The 19,849-nt window shown below is 35.5% G+C and overlaps 3 protein-coding genes across 5 annotated transcripts; 2 read left to right on the top strand and 1 right to left on the bottom strand.

Moving 5' to 3' along the window:
• The first annotated feature begins 1,825 nt into the window (after positions 1–1,825).
• LOC114755409 (lipase member M) lies at positions 1,826–9,541 on the top strand. 2 transcript variants are annotated; one of them, XM_028944288.1, is made up of 10 exons: positions 1,826–2,032; positions 3,337–3,510; positions 5,113–5,285; positions 5,414–5,575; positions 5,701–5,984; positions 6,084–6,152; positions 6,743–6,799; positions 7,984–8,036; positions 8,106–8,181; positions 8,316–9,356. In XM_028944288.1, exons 2-10 carry the CDS (start codon positions 3,390–3,392, stop codon positions 9,214–9,216), a joined length of 1,896 nt encoding a protein of 631 aa, XP_028800121.1. In that variant the 5' UTR covers positions 1,826–2,032; positions 3,337–3,389; the 3' UTR covers positions 9,217–9,356. The 2 variants fall into 2 exon arrangements, with proteins under 2 accessions (XP_028800121.1, XP_028800120.1); XM_028944287.1 differs by having other exon boundaries at positions 5,113–5,575; positions 8,316–9,541.
• Positions 9,542–10,916: 1,375 nt separating this feature from the next.
• Positions 10,917–14,163, top strand: LOC114755410 (nudix hydrolase 20, chloroplastic). The gene is made up of 9 exons (XM_028944289.1): positions 10,917–11,250; positions 11,433–11,497; positions 11,677–11,863; positions 11,960–12,040; positions 12,194–12,319; positions 12,553–12,632; positions 12,845–12,960; positions 13,115–13,235; positions 13,931–14,163. Exons 1-9 carry the CDS (start codon positions 10,948–10,950, stop codon positions 13,998–14,000), a joined length of 1,149 nt encoding a protein of 382 aa, XP_028800122.1. The 5' UTR covers positions 10,917–10,947; the 3' UTR covers positions 14,001–14,163.
• Positions 14,164–14,666: 503 nt separating this feature from the next.
• Positions 14,667–18,867, bottom strand: LOC114755390 (3-hydroxyisobutyryl-CoA hydrolase-like protein 3, mitochondrial). 2 transcript variants are annotated; one of them, XM_028944264.1, is made up of 10 exons: positions 18,594–18,867; positions 18,105–18,206; positions 17,621–17,673; positions 16,982–17,116; positions 16,781–16,877; positions 16,298–16,427; positions 15,635–15,813; positions 15,421–15,548; positions 15,212–15,313; positions 14,667–14,822 (listed from the first exon to the last, which is right to left on the bottom strand). In XM_028944264.1, the coding sequence occupies exons 1-10, from the start codon at positions 18,805–18,807 to the stop codon at positions 14,718–14,720; spliced, it is 1,245 nt and encodes a 414-aa protein (XP_028800097.1). In that variant the 5' UTR covers positions 18,808–18,867; the 3' UTR covers positions 14,667–14,717. The 2 variants fall into 2 exon arrangements, with proteins under 2 accessions (XP_028800097.1, XP_028800098.1); XM_028944265.1 differs by lacking the exons at positions 17,621–17,673; positions 18,105–18,206; positions 18,594–18,867 and adding an exon at positions 17,856–17,946 and having other exon boundaries at positions 16,982–17,118.
• Positions 18,868–19,849: the final 982 nt, after the last annotated feature.

Here is a 19,849-nt window from a genome sequence, read left to right as displayed (position 1 = left end):
TTATGTCTTTTATTAACAATTTCATTGGCTTATTTTTATTTTTTATAAAAAATATGAGAAATATAAATTAAAAAAAAAGAATTTTTTTTTAAACAGGCCAAAGCTTGTGGGCCGGCCTTAAGCCCTGTAGCTTAAGGGCCGGGCCTAACAAATTGGGGCATTTTTAAAATTTCAGCCCCTGGAGGACTAGCCCTTTTAAACCCGCCAGCCCTGAAGGGCTGACTCTGATTCACACCTCTAGGACTAACTTGTCCTAGTCCCGTCCTAATAAACAGGAAATCTATCTTGTGTCTCATCTTGTCTCAATGCTATGCTGGTTCCAGTCAGGACTGGACTAGATTGGGACTAGACCAGGTCATCTTGTTTGCTTTTTTTTTTTTTTGGGTAACACGCTTCTGTCTTATGGTTGGGCTATTGCAATGGATTTTCATCTTTTTTTCCCTTATTATTAATTCTTTGGACCTAGCCTTTTTGAAAGCATTTTTTTTAAAACTTTTTTGGGCTTAACCATCTTAAACAAACATCCAAATAAATAATAATTAGACATAATAATTCTAAAAGAAATTTTCACCATTCAATATAAGCAACTATGACAGCTCTAAATAAATAATAACCATTTAACTTCATATGTGCTAAAAGCTATAAATATACTCCTCTAGTCCTATTTATAGGACAGAGAGAAAGATATTTTTTGGTCCTATTTATAGAGCACTAAGAGAAATTTTTTGTATGGATGTACAATTTCACCCCTCATTTATTATTGTGTTGACTTTATTTACGTGAGGTATAATATTAAATAAGGATAAAGTTGAAAAGTTATTAAATTTTAAATGAGAGTTAATGAAGTTTAAGGTTTTCCTTAATTTGTATGAAACATACTAAAAATGTCTTATAAATAAGACTAGAGAAGTAAATATTTTGTATTACGCATGCCTTAAACATTTTGTGTTTCTAACATTTAATACTTATAATAAGATAAAAAAATTAAAAACATTACTACCAAGACGAGATGACTCGTACTGAAAAATTTCAAGACAAGTCTATCTTGTCTCAATATGATTGAGGGGGTGTTTGGATAACCCCATAATCACTTTTCAAAAGCATTTTTTATAAATCGAGACAAACTCCTTTACATATTTACTTCATATACTGTAAAAACATTTCTGAAACTATGGTTTTGTTCTTATCCAAACATTCCCAAAACTCGGTTTTTGGGACGGGTTTGTCCTTTCTCAATATAACCAGGTTAGGATTGGCCTATTTTAAAGATCGCTATTAAAAAACACTATTTGTGAATGACCAAAGCCATGCTTTTACGTTTTACCAAAACAACTTTTAACAAATTAGATAGATTTTCCCCCCGTTACTTCTATAGACAACACATTTTTGTCCATAATTGGGTGAGACATGAAAGTTCTGAACAATTTTATCCGTTTAGTTTTTTAAGCAAAAAAGGTCAACTTTGTTGCAGTCAAATTCGTTTCCGGGCGAAAAAAAAGAAAAAGTCAAATGGATAACCAGCTCCCCCGAGGAGCCACGTGTACTTCCGTAACGCCTCTGTTAAATTGTGATCTATTTTCCAATCTCAACCGTTCATCTTTTCCTTGTCCATTATTTCAACGGTCCAGATGAAAGATGCGTCTCCAATATCAGGCGCCAGGTGGAATCGTTAACGCGCTCAGCAATAACCCAACTTCTTCAAGCGACAAAAAATCCTTGCTGCCCAATCAGAGTCCTCCATCTGAATTTCAAACCTTAACCGTCTCGTAAGGCGAGAAACGTCGCTGTTTCGTCTCCCTCCACATATTACCCCATCCCAATTTCAAAAATTCTGCCCTCCTATCTCTCTCGCGGCTCCGAATCTTTTCTTCATATTCTGGTTATATCCTTCTCGATTTTGTATTCCTTCTTTATTCTCAATTCATTCTCGAAAAGTGCTGCTTGGACAGGTTTAAAGTCTAAATAACCGAAGGTTCTGCATAGATGATAGGATGCAACGATTGGTTGACAACGTCCTCGCGGTTACTAAAGAGTAAGGCAATGTTGTTTTCTATGTAGTTGTAAGTATTTATCATGGTAGTTGACTATCTAGGCGGTTGATTGATTTGATTGGAATGGGTTGTGTTGACGGGCCGATTAAATGCTAAGATTTTTTTTTTTTTTTTTAACGTAGGGTTCTTCACTGCGTAATGTTTCTTTTTAATGGTTTCTGTGTGGCTGTACGCGATCAGTATATGTTGCTGTAATTTTCTATTTGATTTGAATTTAATAATAATGTTAAGTTCTGGGTAATCGGTTGCTTAGCATCCTTTTGACTATTCAATGGGGATCGTTAGTTTGTCGAATGGAGCTCTACTTGCTTTCTTTAACCGGTTGTCGTTTTTTTTTCTTTTTTCTTTTTGGTTTTTTTTTTTGGGGGGGGGGTTATACCAGTATCGTTGTGGCTGAATGATAATCGTTAAAAAGATGAAATGATGCAATTGTTAAGCCGGGGCATGAGTAAGCGTGTTCTTGTTGTTTTAGAGTTATCTTGATTTGCTGCAGTATTGATATCGATGAAGTTTTTTCATTCAGATATTGAATTAGAATTGAGAGATAGATACTGACTTGCTATAGTTTAGTAGTAAGAACGTTGAAAGATACTCTGACGAGTGAAGTTGGCGATGGTCGCCCTTCTAGCGTCATATCCTTTACTGGGTGTTACCTTTGTAGTTCCAAAGGCAAACAATCCTCAGGGGATTACAAACAAGTGTCAAGATTTGGTTTTCCAACTGGAGTTTTTTGGGACTCTGGATTATTGAGTTTCACTTGGGTACGAAACGAAAATCTGAATTACGTGTCGTTTTATGATCAAGCATTCCTGCAATGACGATCCTGATTTTGGAATGACAAAAGCATAGCTGTGTATCAGCTGAGTCACTTTAGTTATCAATAATAGTAGCAATAAAATAATAAAGTATGATGGCTACGAGTGGCATTATCCCATGATAGCTGAAGAGAAAGCCATCTGGGCTGAGTGATCTATTATAGATAGTTTAGTTCCTCAGTAGTTAACTGCATCCAGGCATCTTCCTCTATTTAATTAATTTTGAAGATTGTAAAAACAGATTTTGTTATTTTATGGTTGGTGTTGCAAAGATTGATTTTATATCTTTGGGGTAATGATCTATCTAAAAATTTGCTTAGGCTGAAAGAATTTTGGAGTTCTATGTAATTGAGTTTGTTGGAAGTTGCACCAGTGTTGCATTAATGTTTAAACTCACATATTGAGTGTCTTTGTAATCTGTGTATGTGCCCGAGGATGATCATCTGAACTTGTTTTCATTTTTAACGCAGGTCAGTGAAAACATTTACCTATGAGTCCTTGAACAATATTGTGAGACTGATCAATGGAGTATCGGCACTTTTATTGGCATTATTACCAGGAAAGGCTACCATCCTTGAAGGTATTCATGGCTGGGAGCTCAGACCAACCTTCCGTGGACCCCGTTTTCCACGTTGGATGGAAAAGTGAGTTAGATTTATAATTACTTCGTGAGATTTTTCTATATGAAAGATTTGCATGATGTCATTATGCTGAGCCTGAGCCTGATATAGGTGTTACATTTATAATTACTTCATGAGATTTTTCTATATGAAAGATTTGCATGATGTCATCATGCTGAGCCTGAGCCTAATATAGGTGCATGACGTCATCATGCTAAGCCTGATATAGGTGTTACATTTATAATTACTTCGTGAGATTTTTCTATATGAAAGATTTGCATGATGTCATCATGCTGAGCTTGAGCCTGATATAGGTTTCACTATCAGCTTAAGCCTTAAGATAATGGGTAATATGCTATCTTGGGGAGTATTGTTAAAAGTCTCCAGTTCAGTTATGAGAAGTCGTTTTATCTTTTCTTAATGATAATTCCAGTATTACATTTTCCTATCACCGTTCATGTTCCGAGTTTCATGGGTTACATGCAGGTTGTAGGTTCAAAGGTCCACCTCTGCATGCACCTTGCCATGTGAAGCCTTAGAGATAGACAGAACGGAATAATGTGTTGGGTTGGATCTGATTAGGATTAACCTAGACAAAAAATGAATCTAGACACCATACAATACTATACACAATCTATTAATATTCTACTATATTAACGGTGCAAAATGGATCTGGGCTTCTGTATTCTTGTGCACCTTTCTATGGGCTTCTTTACTTTGGCAAGGTGTAGAGTTCTCCTTATGGCACAAAGTTGAAGAAGAAACAGGAAAGAAGAGAGAAGAGAAAAGGAAGGAGGATTAGCCTTTTAAGTTTTTGATATAATTATAATATCTAAGAACGAGAAAGAAATATAAAATGACTAGGGAATTGGTAATATCGAAAGAAGATTAGATGATTAGCACAGAACAAAGTCAAAGAAAACTAGAACATAAATAAAGGCTGAGGAATTAGTAAATTGGGAAATTAATTAGTATTAGTTGTTTTGAGTTATTTGTTTCTTACGCTAATGAAGTACTTTTCAATATTCCATAAATGTGAAAATCTCCCTGGTCTGCTTTCTAGGGAAAATTTTAAAATACTCTTAGAATTTTAGTTTTATATGATGCCCATTTGTGATGTACACAACATATTTCCTGTGGACCTCCATGCCTAATCTAGTGCCCTTTAACAACTGTTGTTGGACTGACATGAGGCAAAGGCGAGATTTGTCTTGCTTGACTCACTTGAACTTCTCGCGTGTGTATTCTTTTCATTGCACTTTCAAATGGATCTGGCACCTCCTATTTACAATAGGAGCTTACAAGTATTATTGCCCCCTTTCATATTATAAAGTTATACCATGATTGATTTGAGAATTTTAACAAGACCCTGTAATTTTTTTTTTTTTTTTTTTCTCCTTTTTATTTTCATAACTATTGTCAATTATCATTATTTGCTTGCTTGCTTGATTTTGTTAGTAAGTACTATATTTTCGTAATTGTTTTGTTCTTCTTTAATTATTCGAGAACTTGCAGATTAAGCAATTTGTTATGGTTTTTAATGCATGCCTACTGTACAAGTGATGCCTGTGATCTTGTAATCTGTTATTGACATCGTTTTCCTCTTGTGTTTCTAATTTTTTTTAGTGGCGTGTCCTCTTTCAACCAATTCATTCATGAACTTTCTGTGGATTCTGATACTTCAAACTTGGAGCACTCATCTGGAGAAGGAGATGGTGATCAGTACGAATATAGTGCATCTCCATCATACCAAAGCTCCAGAGTCAATCGTGCTAATTTTACGAAACACAATAAGCAGCGTATGACATGGATACAGTATTTCCTATTTTGGGTTTTCTTTCCTCTCAAGTTTTTGCGACGGCTTGTTCTGTTTTGGATCCGCTGTGTCATATTTTGGGTTTGCTTTCCTGTCAAGATTTTGCCGCAGATTCCATTCCGGCTTTTCCGGTTCTTTTTTTCTATGGTGTCAAAAGCCCTGTCTACCTCTGGAAACCGGCGCCCTGCACGTTCATATTCAAATAAGAGCATGCAAAGCCTCAAGGACTACATTATTCATCGTACTACTGATCGGAGACGCGGAGTCATAGAGGTTGTTCAGCCTTGCTATATATTAACTTGGATTTTTTTTTTAATTTTTTATTTTATTTTACCTTTTTTAAATTTGATTTCAAAACCATTTAATTGGGTTGCTTATTAAATATTTTGGCCATCCAGGATCTTCATTTAGCCATAGAAATATTTATAGAAGGTGTATTCGATGTTGTGCACAAGGCAGTGCATCTTCTTCTTTCCCCATCAGAATCTTTCAGGACATTGTTCGGGTTGTTTTCATCTCATGAAAGCCGTGCTAACGATGATCATGCTACCCTTGTGGATGCCTCTGTTTCTACGTCTACGCATGTGAAGAATGACCCAAAACCCACAGTGAGGAATACCAGTTTTTACCAGTCTCTGAATACAGATGCTCGGACATGTCAGGATGTCATAACGGAGCTTGGGTAAAGGCACTAATACACCACATCATTTACTTTTATTTTATTTCATTTTGAAAAAATTAGCATGTTTGCTTCATCTGTTTTTCCCTTTACGTATGACAGGTACCCATATGAAGCCATTCGTGTAATAACTTCTGATGGATATGTTCTTCTTTTGGAAAGAATACCCAGGTGAAATAGAGCCTTCTTGGGAAGTAACCTCCACAATTTAGGTTGTTAATCATTATGAAAATAGGATAAAAAATTTTATTTATAAAATATAAATATGAGATGAGAATTTTATAATAGAAATAGGAAAGTTTGAATTTTAAATTACCGTATTAAAGTTTTATATTTAAAATATTTTACGAGTTAATATTTATTTCATTTTATAGTTATGAATATTTTTTTTACTATCTCACTTCATTTGGGCAAGCGTCTTTTTAGCACCTCTCGTCCCCTAGGGCGTTTTAAAGTCTGGCGCTTTGAGTGTGACTATTGTCTTCGACTACCTTGAATTTAATTATCGATCCTCTTCGTTATAGAGATTATTTAACTTGCAAAGTTAATTTCGATGAATGACATTTGGCTATCTATGGTTGACCAGAACGGGATAGGAGATATCTTGCGTGCTACTGATTGACTCCTATTAAACCTCTGTAATGTTTTTTGTGTTAGGAATAGAGATCAATGTTGAGGTCATTAGGATTTTAGATTGAGGAGCCTTTGCCATAACTTATTGCAGTGTTTAACATCTAATGACCTGCAATCTGATGTCACAGACGAGATGCACGGCAAGCTGTTTATCTTCAGCATGGGATTTTGGATTCATCAATGGGGTGAGTCATCTTGTTGCGTCTTTATTTCCTAGTTTTGATTTGATTACCAGATTGGGTTTTTTACCTGTCCTTTAGTAATAATATTGGAATGCTTGATATTTATTACCTCATTGTTGATGCATCACGCATGAATAGAACTGGGATCAAACAGAATGACATGCATTCTAGTTATACATGCTTGTTATTAGAATTTCTCTCATATATGTATATGTTGCTTGTTGCTTATATGATATGCTTCTGTTACTTGGATCTTTATGAGATTGAGTTTTTTCTTTAATTCTGTGTCTGGCAACTTCTCAAGAGTTCTTTATTCATCTTTTTTTTTTTTTTGGGATGAAATTCGAGATTGTGAGATCATTAGTCGAGACCATGGGGCTTCTTTCTTCCATTTGATTTGTACAGTTGTTCAGTTGAAGCTCATACTATTGTGGAATGTGGAAACTGAATGATAAGGATAGTTTCTCTACTTAGAATCATTTGGATTTAAGTACAAGTAAGGGGTGAGAATCATTTGTGAATTGCCAAGTAGTTTGTTATTTCTGGAGTCACTGGCGGATCTAAAGATGGATGAGTGGGGGCCTAGAACTTAAATATGAAGGTGAGAATCATGGGGGGAAAGCATCTCCCTGGATCCACCAGCTTCCGAAGTAGGTGAGAATCCGGTGTTTGTCCTATTTGGAGCAATTTCTATTGATGTATTTTATAAGTTATGATCAGAGTGAAGACTGAAGAGGCGAGGTCTTCTGGTGGTGTGACATTTATGTGGTGGTTTCATGCATTTGATTGCAACATAATCATCATATCGTTGGAGGGAAATTATTTTACTTGTTATAGACCAGAGTTGTTTACACAAGTGTTTTTGATGTTAAGCCCTTTCTATTATAGTGATTTTCCTGCTAGACATGCTGAGGGATTGATCAGCTCAACTGTATTGACGTGGTTTTGCTGCTTTACTTTTGTCCCGGGGGGGGGGGTCACCATTGTATTGTTTACATATCTTACTGTGGTAAATTTCTTCTATTATTGGGAGTTAAAAATCAAATTATTTGGTCACCTCCTTAAGCGGCATGCCTCAGTTTTAAATTCAATTTCTTTCCCAAAAAAAAAAAAAAGATTACTTTATTCTCGGTGGTTGTGATACTTGTGGTATTCTGTATTCTGATCGGTTAAATTTTTTGGTCCAGTTGGGTATCTAATGGGGTCGTTGGCTCGCCCGCTTTTGCAGCATATGATCAAGGTCTGTCATATTTTTTATAATAATGTCTTCAGGATTATGAATGGGTATTGATAGTTGTTTTATTCTCAGGATATGATGTATTTCTGGGGAACTTTCGTGGTTTGGTATCTCGGGAACATGTTAACAAGAACATCTCCTCATATCAGTAAGTCAAAGCTCAAAAAGATTACTTGGTTGTTATTGTTTTGATGTTTAATGTAATCATTTGATTTAACATCTCATGCATATTTTTAAATCCATTTTTGGTCTGTGCTGTGACATGATGGTGATGGAGTGCAGATACTGGCGGTACTCCATCAATGAACATGGGACTAAGGATATTCCTGCGATGATAGAAAAAATTCATCAAGTAAAAACTGCTGAATTGAGTATTAGTCAACCTGATATTGTGGAAGAATCTAATGGTAATCAGCCTTACAAGCTTTGTGCAATCTGCCATAGTTTAGGAGGAGCTGCTAGTATAATGTATATTATTACACGTAGGATTAAAGAGAAGCCTCATAGACTTTCAAGACTGGTTTTGTTATCACCTGCCGGATTTCACGATGATTCCAACCTAGTTTTTTGTGTGTTGGAGCAACTATTGTTCCTGGTTGCTCCAATTTTGTCTCATGTTCTACCTGCTTTCTATATACCAACCAGATTTTTCCGCATGCTTCTAAACAAGTTAGCTCGAGATCTGCATAACCTTCCTGCAGTTGGAGGATTGGTTCAAACTTTGATGAGTTATGTTGTTGGTGGAGACAGCTCAAACTGGGTTGGGGTTTTAGGATTACCTCACTACAATATGAATGATATGCCAGGAGTATCTTTCCGTGTTGCTCTCCATCTTGCACAGATGAAGCACGCGGGAAGATTTAGAATGTTCGATCATGGGAACGCATCTGCTAATATGGAGGCGTATGGTTCGCCAGAACCTTTGGATTTGGGTGAATTCTATCAGCTTATTGATATTCCTGTTGATCTGGTTGCTGGACAGAAAGACAGAGTGATAAGACCTTCCATGGTTAAAAGGCACTATCTATTCATGCATGATTCTGGTGTGGATGTTTCATATAATGAGTTCGAATATGCTCATCTGGACTTTACCTTCTCCCACCATGAAGAACTCTTGTCATATGTTATGTCACGATTGCTGCGTGTGAAGTCCAATTCAAAGAAAGAGAAGAAGACAGAATAGTAGTTGCTGACTAATGAGTGGAACATGGAATATGCGAAAACCTGTACATTTTCATTTCTCGCAGAAGCGTCTTTGGCATGCCCACAACATTCAGTTGAAAAGCATTGTCTTGCGGATCTACTGGAGCTATGGACCTGCTGAAATCACAGAGCTGCCTTGTACATGTGTTCATTTTTTCCTTGTCCCTTTGGAAGCAAAGTAGGCCTTGAAGAAACTGCATTTTACATCGTAAATACTAAAAATCTGTGCATTGCCATGTAAGTGAAAAAAGGCACGAGAAACTAGATTGTAGCTGTATTTACATATTACTATATCCTGTCTTTAATATGAAAGCTACTTAATTAATTTGAGTATATTAAGAAAATTAGTTAAATTAGTTATTTAGAACAAAGATGAATTAATTTTTCTAAAGTATCTTTTTTAATCATGGTTACTTTTGGATGAAAATCTTTTGACATGTGTAATCAATAGGGATATTTTGGAGAATAAATTACAAATTTGGGTGATAAAATTTGGGAAAGTTGCAAATAAAAACTCCTAAATATGTAAAATTGCAATTTAAGACCCTGAATTTTGAAAATAACAAATAAGGACTTGATTCCACTTTTATAAATACGAAATATTGGTGAAATGTCTGAAATACCTCTCAGTCAAATGACAAGTTTACTTTAGTGAATGACAATTTCAATAGATCAAATCACAATTTGATTGAGGGGTATTTCAGACATTTTATCCACATTTCATATTTGCAAAAGTGAGACTGAGTGCTTATTTGCTATTTTTCAAATTCAGGGTCTCAAATCACAATTTTACATATTCGGAAGTTTTTATTTGTAATTTTCTCATAAAAGTTTATATTTAAGATTAAATTTAATTTTAACTAACTCTTATATTAAGAAGAGAGGTAGTAATTCACTTTGGTAGTGATGCCTTCTTTTGTGCGGGTGGTTTGATCGTCTTAGCCAATAATTTTAACCTGGTTTTTACAATTAGATGCCTGTTGATTATGGATCTTAATTACAGTTATATTGGCACCTATTTTTTATTTTCAAGGTACTGGTATCAAACATTTGTCGGCTCTTTGATCTTTTTGATATGTAACAGTAATAACTAAATTGTTGATCGTGTTCTTATATGCCAGACAAGCCTTGTAGGCTAGACCTAGTTATTCTACAAAGATGGATAAAAAATATATTTTTCTATAAAATATATTTATCAACGAAACTATATATTTCAAGGTTCTGGTTTCTTAATTTTTTTAATTCTTCGAAATAACGAAACTATATATAATAGATTTTAACATTCTAAATATCTAAGGATAAATTAAAAAAAAAAATCTAATTAGACAATGAACACGCATCTAATTAGATAGCGAAATTTAAGGTGCACCCATATGTTATTTTCATTTTTGCAATAATGAAACTACTTAGGTGTACGTAAAATTACTTGAAAGTAAATTAAACAAAAAAAATGAGGTGAACTTCTAGAGGGTTTTAGTACTGATCATATAATCCTCTCCATATGAATTGAATTCCTGACTATATTTAAAGAAATGCCAGACTGAGGTGAAGTGTTAAATACAGAAAACGAGGTTCCCTTGGGTTAATAGAAAACTTGAATCTTGAAAGCCCGGAAAAAAAAAAAAAAACCGCGTAAAACCAGTTCAAAGCTTTGACTCTGCCTGTTCAGGTCGATCAATTACAACACTACTGAAGCGAAGTGCACAAGCTGATGGGAATGGCTGGCTTGTTCAATTTCGCTGCCAGTCGCCCTTGTGGAGCCTGTTCTTCGTTTTCTTCCGTCCCCTATAGAACCTCTTATTTTCTTCCCATGAAAGTGGCGCCTCTAATCCCTTCGCGCGTCGTGGCATCCACACGAAGTTCTGTCGACGTCGCTTTTTCTTCCAGGTCAATCACTGGCAATTTCTCATGGGAAGATGTCCTTTCTACACCTCAGTCTGATTCTAGCGCAGAAGATTCCTCTTCTTATCTCCAAGGCTACTTCGAGAAAGTTAAATTATGCAATCGTGGTTCTGTAAGTTCTCAGGAATTCTCTATTCTGTTATTTTCCCCTGCCTTTTTAAATTGGGCCTTTAGTTCTGTATATTCTTATTAATGGCTTGATCCTTGTGGCCTTTCTATTCAAATTGTACATTTATTGGTTTCTCGGCGAATGGAACTCATGGTGTTTGTTATAAATATTGAGTCGGCTTGCAGGAAAAGCAATGTGAGTTCCTTCCTTTTGTCATTGAGGACCAAATTGTTGGATTCATTCACAATGGGTAAAATTTTTCTAACTCAATCTGTGTTAGATGCTCAGTTCTTCTCATGACTAGTTATTTCGTGGTTGTCGTTTGCTTTGGTTATGGTGTTTGGTCCTAGCTAAATCATGTCGCTGTGACGCTATTATTCACCGAAGTCAATAATGGTGGCGGATTTGTCATGTATGAATTTTTTTTAGATTTGCCGATCGATTGAGGACCTTCAAGGATGTGTTCATTTTCCCTAGAGATAAATTATACGGTTCCCCCTTTGATGACTATGTTTCATTACATCCAATACTGAAGAAGCCTGAGCAGAGGACCATTGCGGTTGGAAATGTCGTCAAGTGTTTGGGAGAAGAATGGGTTCCAGGTATACGGAATGAGGTACTGGTTATGATATGTAAAGGTGTCCATGTTTTGTCATCCTTATTTTATATTTTCTATGAAGCATACTTGTTCTTCTTATCCATCTTTTGTCAGTTATTCCCTGTAACATCATCATTTGGTGCGCCCACTTTCTTTTCTTTAGAACGTGCTGCAGCTCCTTATTTTGGAATAAAGGTTAGTGCAAAAGGCTCTGATACAGGATTACCTCATTTGGATCCTGAATTAGATTTTCTTTAATTATACTTATCGTCGGTTTCCATAGCCATATTTGTTCCTATTTTAATACCTTTTCCACTTTAATATTTTCCTTTTCTTTTCAAAGGTTAGGCTTATGGAGTCCATATGAGTGGCTATGTTGAGAAGAATGGGCAGAAACATCTGTGGATAGGCAAGAGAAGTCAAGTAAAACCCACTTATCCTGGGATGCTAGATCATCTAGTTGCTGGAGGACTGGTGTGTATTACTTGCTAAGTAGGTGAATCAAAAGTCAAATGAAAACAAGGAAAAAAACGAAAAGAAAGAAAACCTGAGAATAGCAAATGACTGTTAATATTCAAGGGTATTGGTGCTTTTTAAATAGTCCGTTTGTCTACTCATCCCATCAATTCTTTGTCAAGTGTTTCCTGAAGTCTCTTTTACTTCATGAATCTTTAGGGTTCTGATTAACTATTGATATGGAATCACAGCCGCATGGGATTGATTGTCAAGAGAATCTTGCAAAGGAATGTGAAGAGGAAGCAGGAATTCCCAGATCCATCTCTAACGGGTAAGTTTTATAACAGCCGTATTACCCTACCTCTGACCTGATTTTCTTTTGAAGTGAGTTTTCTTCATCCTTTTTGTTCTTCCTGTTCTGTTTAGGATATTGATCAGGTCTGTTCTTATCTTTTGTATGTCATAACGGCCATGATACCAAGAATTAAAGGGCAAAAAAAAGGCGTTCTCGTTGTCTAATGCTGTAGATTCCTTTTCTCACAGAGCCATACCAGTTGGAGCTGTTTCGTATGTGGACATAGATGGATGCAGATATAAGAGAGATGTTCTGTTCTGTTACGATTTGAAACTTCCTGAAAGTTTCGAACCAACAAATGAAGGTATTTAATTTATATAGCTGTGTTCCAATGATGCATTTCTGACCGTGTTTTTTTTTTTTTGGGGACCAACTTCTCTGACTGTGTTATTATACACAATAGGTGGCTTCATCTTCTCTAGTAAATATTCATTATAACTGACTTTATATCATATCAGACGGAGAAGTGGAGAGCTTTAAGCTGATTCCTATTACGCAAGTTGCAGAAGTCATACGCAAGACACAGTTTTTCAAGCCAAATTGCTCCCTCGTGATCATTGACTTCTTGTTTCGACATGGGTATTTCTTCCGCTTTACTTTCTCTACACAGTTTTTTTTTCATACCTATCATCAGATAAAAAAGGAAGATCAAAGGCACATCCCACAAAAATCTGAGTCCGGGCAGAATTAAGTCAGACCCAACTCTCTGTCTCGCTACCGCATTATTGCAGAGGATCCAAACTACAAAATCTTTAAAATGTATATGAAGTGGTGATTTTAAGTTATTTATTTAGAGTGGTATTAAGAAATATTTTGATTCGCCCATTATGAAATATTACCTCCAATTCTTAATACAAGAATTAGTTAAAAGTTAAATTTGATTCTAAATATAATACTTTAATTTATTTTGTCTCCCAAATTGATAATTTTTTCTTCAAAATATTTTTATTGATTATATAATATTCCCACTGAGAGGTAATTTCAACATATGATTAAAGAGGATAGTTTAAAAAAATCAACATGTATTTGTTATAATTAACTAGTTTAACTAATTTACTTAATATTCTTAAATTAGTTATTTACCTATTATATTAAGGACTAAGGGTTTGTTTCTGTGATTCCCCAATTAGATGTTATGGTCTGTTAAGTAGAGGCATTATGCTTTCCTTGCTTTCCCAATTAAAAAAGAGAAGAGAAGAAAAGAAAATCATAAGTTGCATTTGTACTTGTGTTGTTTTTCCACGGATGTATAAAACTAAGGTTTGTTTTTGTAGGTACATCCGTCCTGAACGTCTTGGATATCTTGATCTGCTACGAAGCCTAAGAATTGGAGATTGTTCATAACAATGAAGCAATTCTATTTATCCCACATGTTGTACTGCTTTGTCAAGCAATTCTGTGCTGTGTGTGTGTGTGTGTACACTACACTCTACTCTGCTCTAGTACTTATTTTGGTTCAGATTCTCAGAGGTTCGATGCTGACCCATCGTTGTGAGCGATTAAAATAGTTATGTGTGCATGCGCACATCCATTGAACATAAAGTCCATGCGTAGTAGACTAACAGTGGTTGGTTTAATGAAAGGAGATGGGACAACAAAGGCGTAATAGACTAACATAGCGTTTCTATCTAAATCCCCTCATTTTAAAGGGGAGGGATAGGAGGAGAGGGGACTCCCCTCTATTTTTCTTTAACCAAGTGAGAGGTGGGGAGTAAAATATTTCCTCACTCATTCCTTCCAAATCCACTTCAGAGGAACGGAGCTTAAAGGTAATATGAGTAATTTTTAATCATCAGTTTTTACACTCAAAATGGTACTCAGTTTTGGGTAGAAGAGAAGCAGTTAAGTAGAGGAGAAAAGCCCGATCGCTTATTTGCTGTATTTATCTAAGGGAAAATTGCAACAAAAAAAAAAACCGCCGGAATAAAAAAAATTGCAAATAAGAACTCATTAGTAATTTTGAGACCAAGTCCTTGTATGAAATTCTCTAATTTCGGCGGTTTTTTATTTTTTTATTTTTCCTTTATCTAAAATCTCGTGTTTGATGAGTAAAGTTTCCTTCTAAGCCACATTGAGCTCCCCAGTCTCTGGTCCTAGTGGTTCAAAGACGGATTCCACATCACGCTGATCAACTTCTTCCAAGCTTGACGGTTTCCACCTAGGGTTCTGCAGGAAAATAATCATTGAACACCACTGTAAACAGAGAACAATATATACCGAATATTTAAGGATAAATCATTTTCCGGGTTAAAGAGGAAATATGAAATATCAGAGTGATGAGGACTAATCGTACTAATCCTAATAAGGAACTAATTGTATAAGAAGCCAGGTGTAGTTATTAGGTAGCATAAGTACATCCTTCAACCTTGTACCATTACCAAGCTTCCGAACAAGCAAACTAGGCACGAAGCATAAATTTTGCTTTGCTGGCTCGTGTCTGTAGCACCAACAATTCTATTTCAAAATATACACTGCACCTATATTTTCCGTTTCGCGATATAATGACATTGTTTCTATATCAAATTTTAGAATACGAAGGTGTAAGAAAAGAGAACCTGATCCTTGTCCACCAGTAAAGCTCTGACACCTTCTGCAAAGTCATGTCGGAGGGAAGACCTTAAGGCAATGCGATATTCAGTTTTCATTACACCACACAGCTGAATTTGTCCAAGCGCAGGCGTAGCACACATTGTAAATTAATAAGTTTGAATGGAATCAACAAAAACTATCAAAATCTAATGGATTCAGAAAACTACAGACTTACCGTGGATAATTCGTTGTCATTTTTTCCCTGAGCAGAGGCAACTCTAGAGAAGTAGTTTTGTGTCAAGCAAAGTGAAAAAGGAGCCCCTTTTCCAAGATCTTCGAGGGCTTCATTAGCCCACTTCACAACTAAGGTAAAATGCAAATAAATATAACGAACAATTAATCAGGCAACCCACAACTCTGAACATCAGCAAGGAGGTCAATAAGCATACCGGTAGGATCAGTACTAGATTGGTGCTTTTTTAGCTCTTCAATTGTCTCTACAACCGATTTATTTACTCCAAAAGATGAAAGAATCTGAGGTAAAAGTGATTTCAACTGCGCCTCGTTCTCAGGAGTGGACTCATATTTTGCCAGAAGAACTTTGATGTCCTGATGCGGATCATGTGAACTGCATGATCACCGGATTTGGCAAGACAATTATCCTTAAAGATTGGTAATTTGCATTATGAATTTGACTAATCAATATTCCACAATGTAGCTGACTAATTTAAACATCGTTTGTATTACATGTATATAATCTAAGCAAAAGGTAGGGGGTAATAATTTTATAGGAAAGTCGTCCATTGAGACACAGATTTCTGATCATTTTCAAACAATAAGATATGGCTGTATATTTGCAGTTACTTTTCTAGCATACTAATCGTTACCAAATGATAGGCTGTGTGTGCATGCACCTTTGTGTGTGTCAGTGTGTATGTTTTGATCTTTCTAGCTTACAATGGTGTACCAAATCATAGGCCACATATGTGCTCTCTGTGTGTGACTCCTAGTCATTTTCAAACAACAAAGAATGGTTATATATATCAAGTGTATTCATGCGCGTGCCCAAGTGTGCATGTGTATGCATTCATGTGGATGTGACTGAGACGTACAAGGTTGTTGCCAAAAGGGCCTCCTTCAGTGGACCTAATTTTTCAGATGGTACATAATGGGTTCCCAGGCCAACATATATTGCGTCTGAAGGAGTAGAAATCCTTTTTCCCGTCAATCCAAGATAAGAACCTGAAATGCATAAAATTTTCATATTGACCCGTGTATTAGAAACCATTGGAAGAAGTGAAACAGCCAGTGAAGCATATTTGACAAGACTGATCAGAAGTAGAAATGAAACTCTAAGTAAAGACCATGCCCAGTATTTTGAGGACAAGTGATGAGGGGGGAGTAGTGTGCAAAAAGATAAACAGAAGATGATATTCTGACCACCCCTCTGATCCTTATAAGTTCATCTATTGAAAGAAAGAAAAAGAGGAATTCAGTATTCTAAAATACTACTACCTCCAGTCCTAAATATAAAATATTAGTACAAAGTGGATCTTGTATTTAGAACCGAGGGTAGTATAAAGTTAAAAACATACCAACAGATCCTCCTCCTGGACTTTGTGCTGCTATATATGAAAAGCCTACGTCTGGGAACAAACCAATTCCATTTTCTGGCATTGCAAGAACAGTCCTCTGAAAAATGTCACATTAGGGGGGAAACTCAAAAGCAAGATCTGCAATGTTAAAAGTTTAGGATATACTTACAATTAAACAAGCCACAATCATAAAGTGCAAACCTCAGTTACAACACGATAGCGGCCATGACCAGATAGTCCAATTCCAAAACCCATTGTTATTCCATCCATGAGACTTATATATGGCTTCTTGTACTGAGAAATTTTGCATATCAAAGAATACTCAGCAGAGAAAATCTGAAATGCAGCATAATAGGGCCATTATTTGTCATAATACATCAACAAATGATGCAAAAATACAAGAGGCTGGATAACAGATTTGACATCAGGCGACAGCACTGATAAGGAATAAAATGTAATTCAATCAATACAAATAAACTCGTCTAAAACCATCTCAATTGCACCTGCCATTCTTTCCATTCTTTCCCAATAAACCATATGACATAGCTAACAACCAATCTAGTTCAGATGTACAAACCAATACTCAGAAAAGATGCCAAATATGCGTATTTTACGCTTAATCTTTTAAACTTGATGCCCAAAACATCAACTGTCATACTTATGGTACGTTAAACAAAACAACTAAAGCTAACTTTCATGAGTAAAACGTGAGACTTTATTTGTTATGAAGAACATGACTGGTCCCCAACCAATAAATGATAGGTATTCGTATGGCAAGTCTTTAATAAATAATAAAGGCTATATGAATCTAAAGACATAACTACAAGAACACAGTTGGACCTCAATCATATCTGATAGCTGGTTTTTTATTGTTATCTGCTTCACATCACCACCTGCAGATAAACTAAGATCGCAGTTATTAACTAGCAATAGATAATTATGTGAAAGAACTCATGGCAATGAACTAATCTAGCATCAGAAGAAGTTGTTTATTCTTGACAGAAACGCACAACCAAGAAACAAAATAATTCAAATATGTGCAGAATGGAGGAGAAACAAGTATTAAAAGAAAACTTCTTGACTAAAGGCGTTCTTTTGTCATTTTGAATATCAACAACAACCCTTTTAATATCCACTCCTGCATTCACCATCAATGTTAGCCCTCAAATATTACCCAACACTTGAAACCAAATAATCCTAAGTCTAAAGGAGATTCCCTCCAAAAAGAGCTGTGTATGAAATGTCTATGCTAGAAACATGTTGATATTGAAAAATGGCCAAGAAAGAGAAGGGAATTATGTGATTCTTGATAACCGAATCATACCTGCAGAAAAGGCACGAGATGAGCTACTATCAATTAAAACACATTTGACATTTGGATCCGATTCCCACGCGTCCAGATAACTTTTATACCTTATGTCCATATCTGCGCCACATATTTCCAAGAGGAACAGCTTACTCACTAAGAAAAAGTCAACTTTTTTTTTTTGGTGAAAAGAAAAAGTCAACTTTAGTAGAACGAGAAAGAAAGAATTCGTAGACCATTGTTTTACCCTGCAACTAAACAGTCAACGAATCTGCATTCAAAATCCCCAATCATCACAACCCCAATTTCCGGGTGCTTACATAACTAATCTAGGTCTTGCGAGCTCCCCATGACTCTGTATTGTAATGGAACTAAAACTACCAGAAGCACACCTCGAATACATTTCGTTACTAAACACATCAAGCAAAAAACTCAAGAAACTAGTATAAAAAGCTTCTGCATAACGAAAGCACAGAATGATAAATGCGAATAAATGCGAAAGAAAACCTAGGTTCATGGCGTTGAGAGCTTTGGGGCGATTAAGGGTGATGACGGCGACCCCGTTGGGATGAACATTGCCCTTCACGAACTCCTCAACAGTGGCCATCGTCGCAGTGGCTCGGGCAGACAGCAAAAGTTTGTTAGATTTGTAGAAAGAGAAGCTGAGTGAACTCGGAAAACGAGGAACTCCCCCTCCACCTACTAGCAATAAGCTTCGCATGCTTTTTCTGTTGACCGTGTGGGCGGGGTGATAACTGAAAGGGAGCTCGATGTTTTCAATTTTCTAACCGTTTTGCCTCCATCGTTTTCATCTTCGTACAATTTTGTGTAATCTTCAGGTTGATGCTGGTAATAATATAACGCTAGTACTAAAATGCAAATTATATAGATGGACTTTACTACAAATATTCATTTTATCTACAGATTAATATAAAAAAATCATTTTCTACGTGATTTAGTAATTTGTTGTCATATTTTATTAACAAGAATAAATTATGTTATCTGAGATTTAACTAAATTATAGCGAAAGTTCCTATTGTTTCAACAATTTAAGTTGACTTCCTCAATATTTGAAGATATAAATAAAAAAAATTCATTCAATTTACTTTTTATTGAGAATGTTTACATAATATAAAATTGTGATTTTATTTCTGTTACAGTACAAAATGTAGTTAGGATTGTAATTTATTTGTAATATTATTTAAATTTTGATTTTAATTTTATTAAATGCACGTCGTATGGCACTGTGACAAAATCAACTTTATTGACAGTAATAAGAAATTTCAAACATATATCGGCATAAAAGAAATAGTGTAGTTTGCTGAAACAAATGCCCTTTTATGGGAACAATAATTGTCAATTTCAGAAAAATAAAATATGTATGTACTGATAAAATTTGCCTTATCCAACAACAAAAAATAAAATTGAAACTATCACAATTCATACCAGGCAACAAGTGATGCTTACTGATTAGGAAAGCTATTGGAGGAACTCAATTATCTTTTCCTCTTAGAAGCCTGCTCAAATTAACATCTTGATCATCCACGGAAAAGGATCATGGAGGAAACTTACTTTTTGTGAATATTATCACGCAATAATTGATTTTATATAATCAAAGGGGCAAACATTTAACTACTGTCACTCATATATTAAAAAATAATATTTTCCAATTAAATTAGGACATGAATTTTTCTTTTGATGATAAATCTGTAACCAGCCATAGTTATTAATACTTTTAACTTTTTTAATTTAAAATTCACTTT

Source organism: Neltuma alba, unplaced genomic scaffold (genome assembly GCF_004799145.2).
Source record: "Neltuma alba isolate B1F8T4 unplaced genomic scaffold, ASM479914v2 tig00010268_pilon, whole genome shotgun sequence".
NCBI classification, from domain to species: domain Eukaryota; kingdom Viridiplantae; phylum Streptophyta; class Magnoliopsida; order Fabales; family Fabaceae; genus Neltuma; species Neltuma alba.
Note: the sequence above shows the minus strand (reverse complement) of the source record. Positions and strands in the feature narration are given on the sequence as shown.

Bases quoted from the DNA above. Each gene is read 5' to 3' on its own strand.
- LOC114755409 (XM_028944287.1), top strand. From the start codon at position 1,992: ATGCAACGATTGGTTGACAACGTCCTCGCGGTTACTAAAGA. The intron at 6,800-7,983 runs GTGAGTCATCTT...TTTTTGGTCCAG, and splicing joins ATTTTGGATTCATCAATGGG to TTGGGTATCTAATGGGGTCG. The intron at 8,182-8,315 runs GTAAGTCAAAGC...GATGGAGTGCAG, and splicing joins AAGAACATCTCCTCATATCA to ATACTGGCGGTACTCCATCA.
- LOC114755410 (XM_028944289.1), top strand. From the start codon at position 10,948: ATGGGAATGGCTGGCTTGTTCAATTTCGCTGCCAGTCGCCCTTGTGGA. The intron at 11,251-11,432 runs GTAAGTTCTCAG...GTCGGCTTGCAG, and splicing joins AATTATGCAATCGTGGTTCT to GAAAAGCAATGTGAGTTCCT. The intron at 11,864-11,959 runs GTACTGGTTATG...ATCTTTTGTCAG, and splicing joins TTCCAGGTATACGGAATGAG to TTATTCCCTGTAACATCATC.
- LOC114755390 (XM_028944264.1), bottom strand. From the start codon at position 18,807: ATGCGAAGCTTATTGCTAGTAGGTGGAGGGGGAGTTCCTCGTTTTCCG. The intron at 17,674-18,104 runs GTATGATTCGGT...GTTTATCTGCAG, and splicing joins ATCTCGTGCCTTTTCTGCAG to GTGGTGATGTGAAGCAGATA. The intron at 14,823-15,211 runs GTTCTCTTTTCT...ATTTTCCTGCAG, and splicing joins TACTGGTGGACAAGGATCAG to AACCCTAGGTGGAAACCGTC.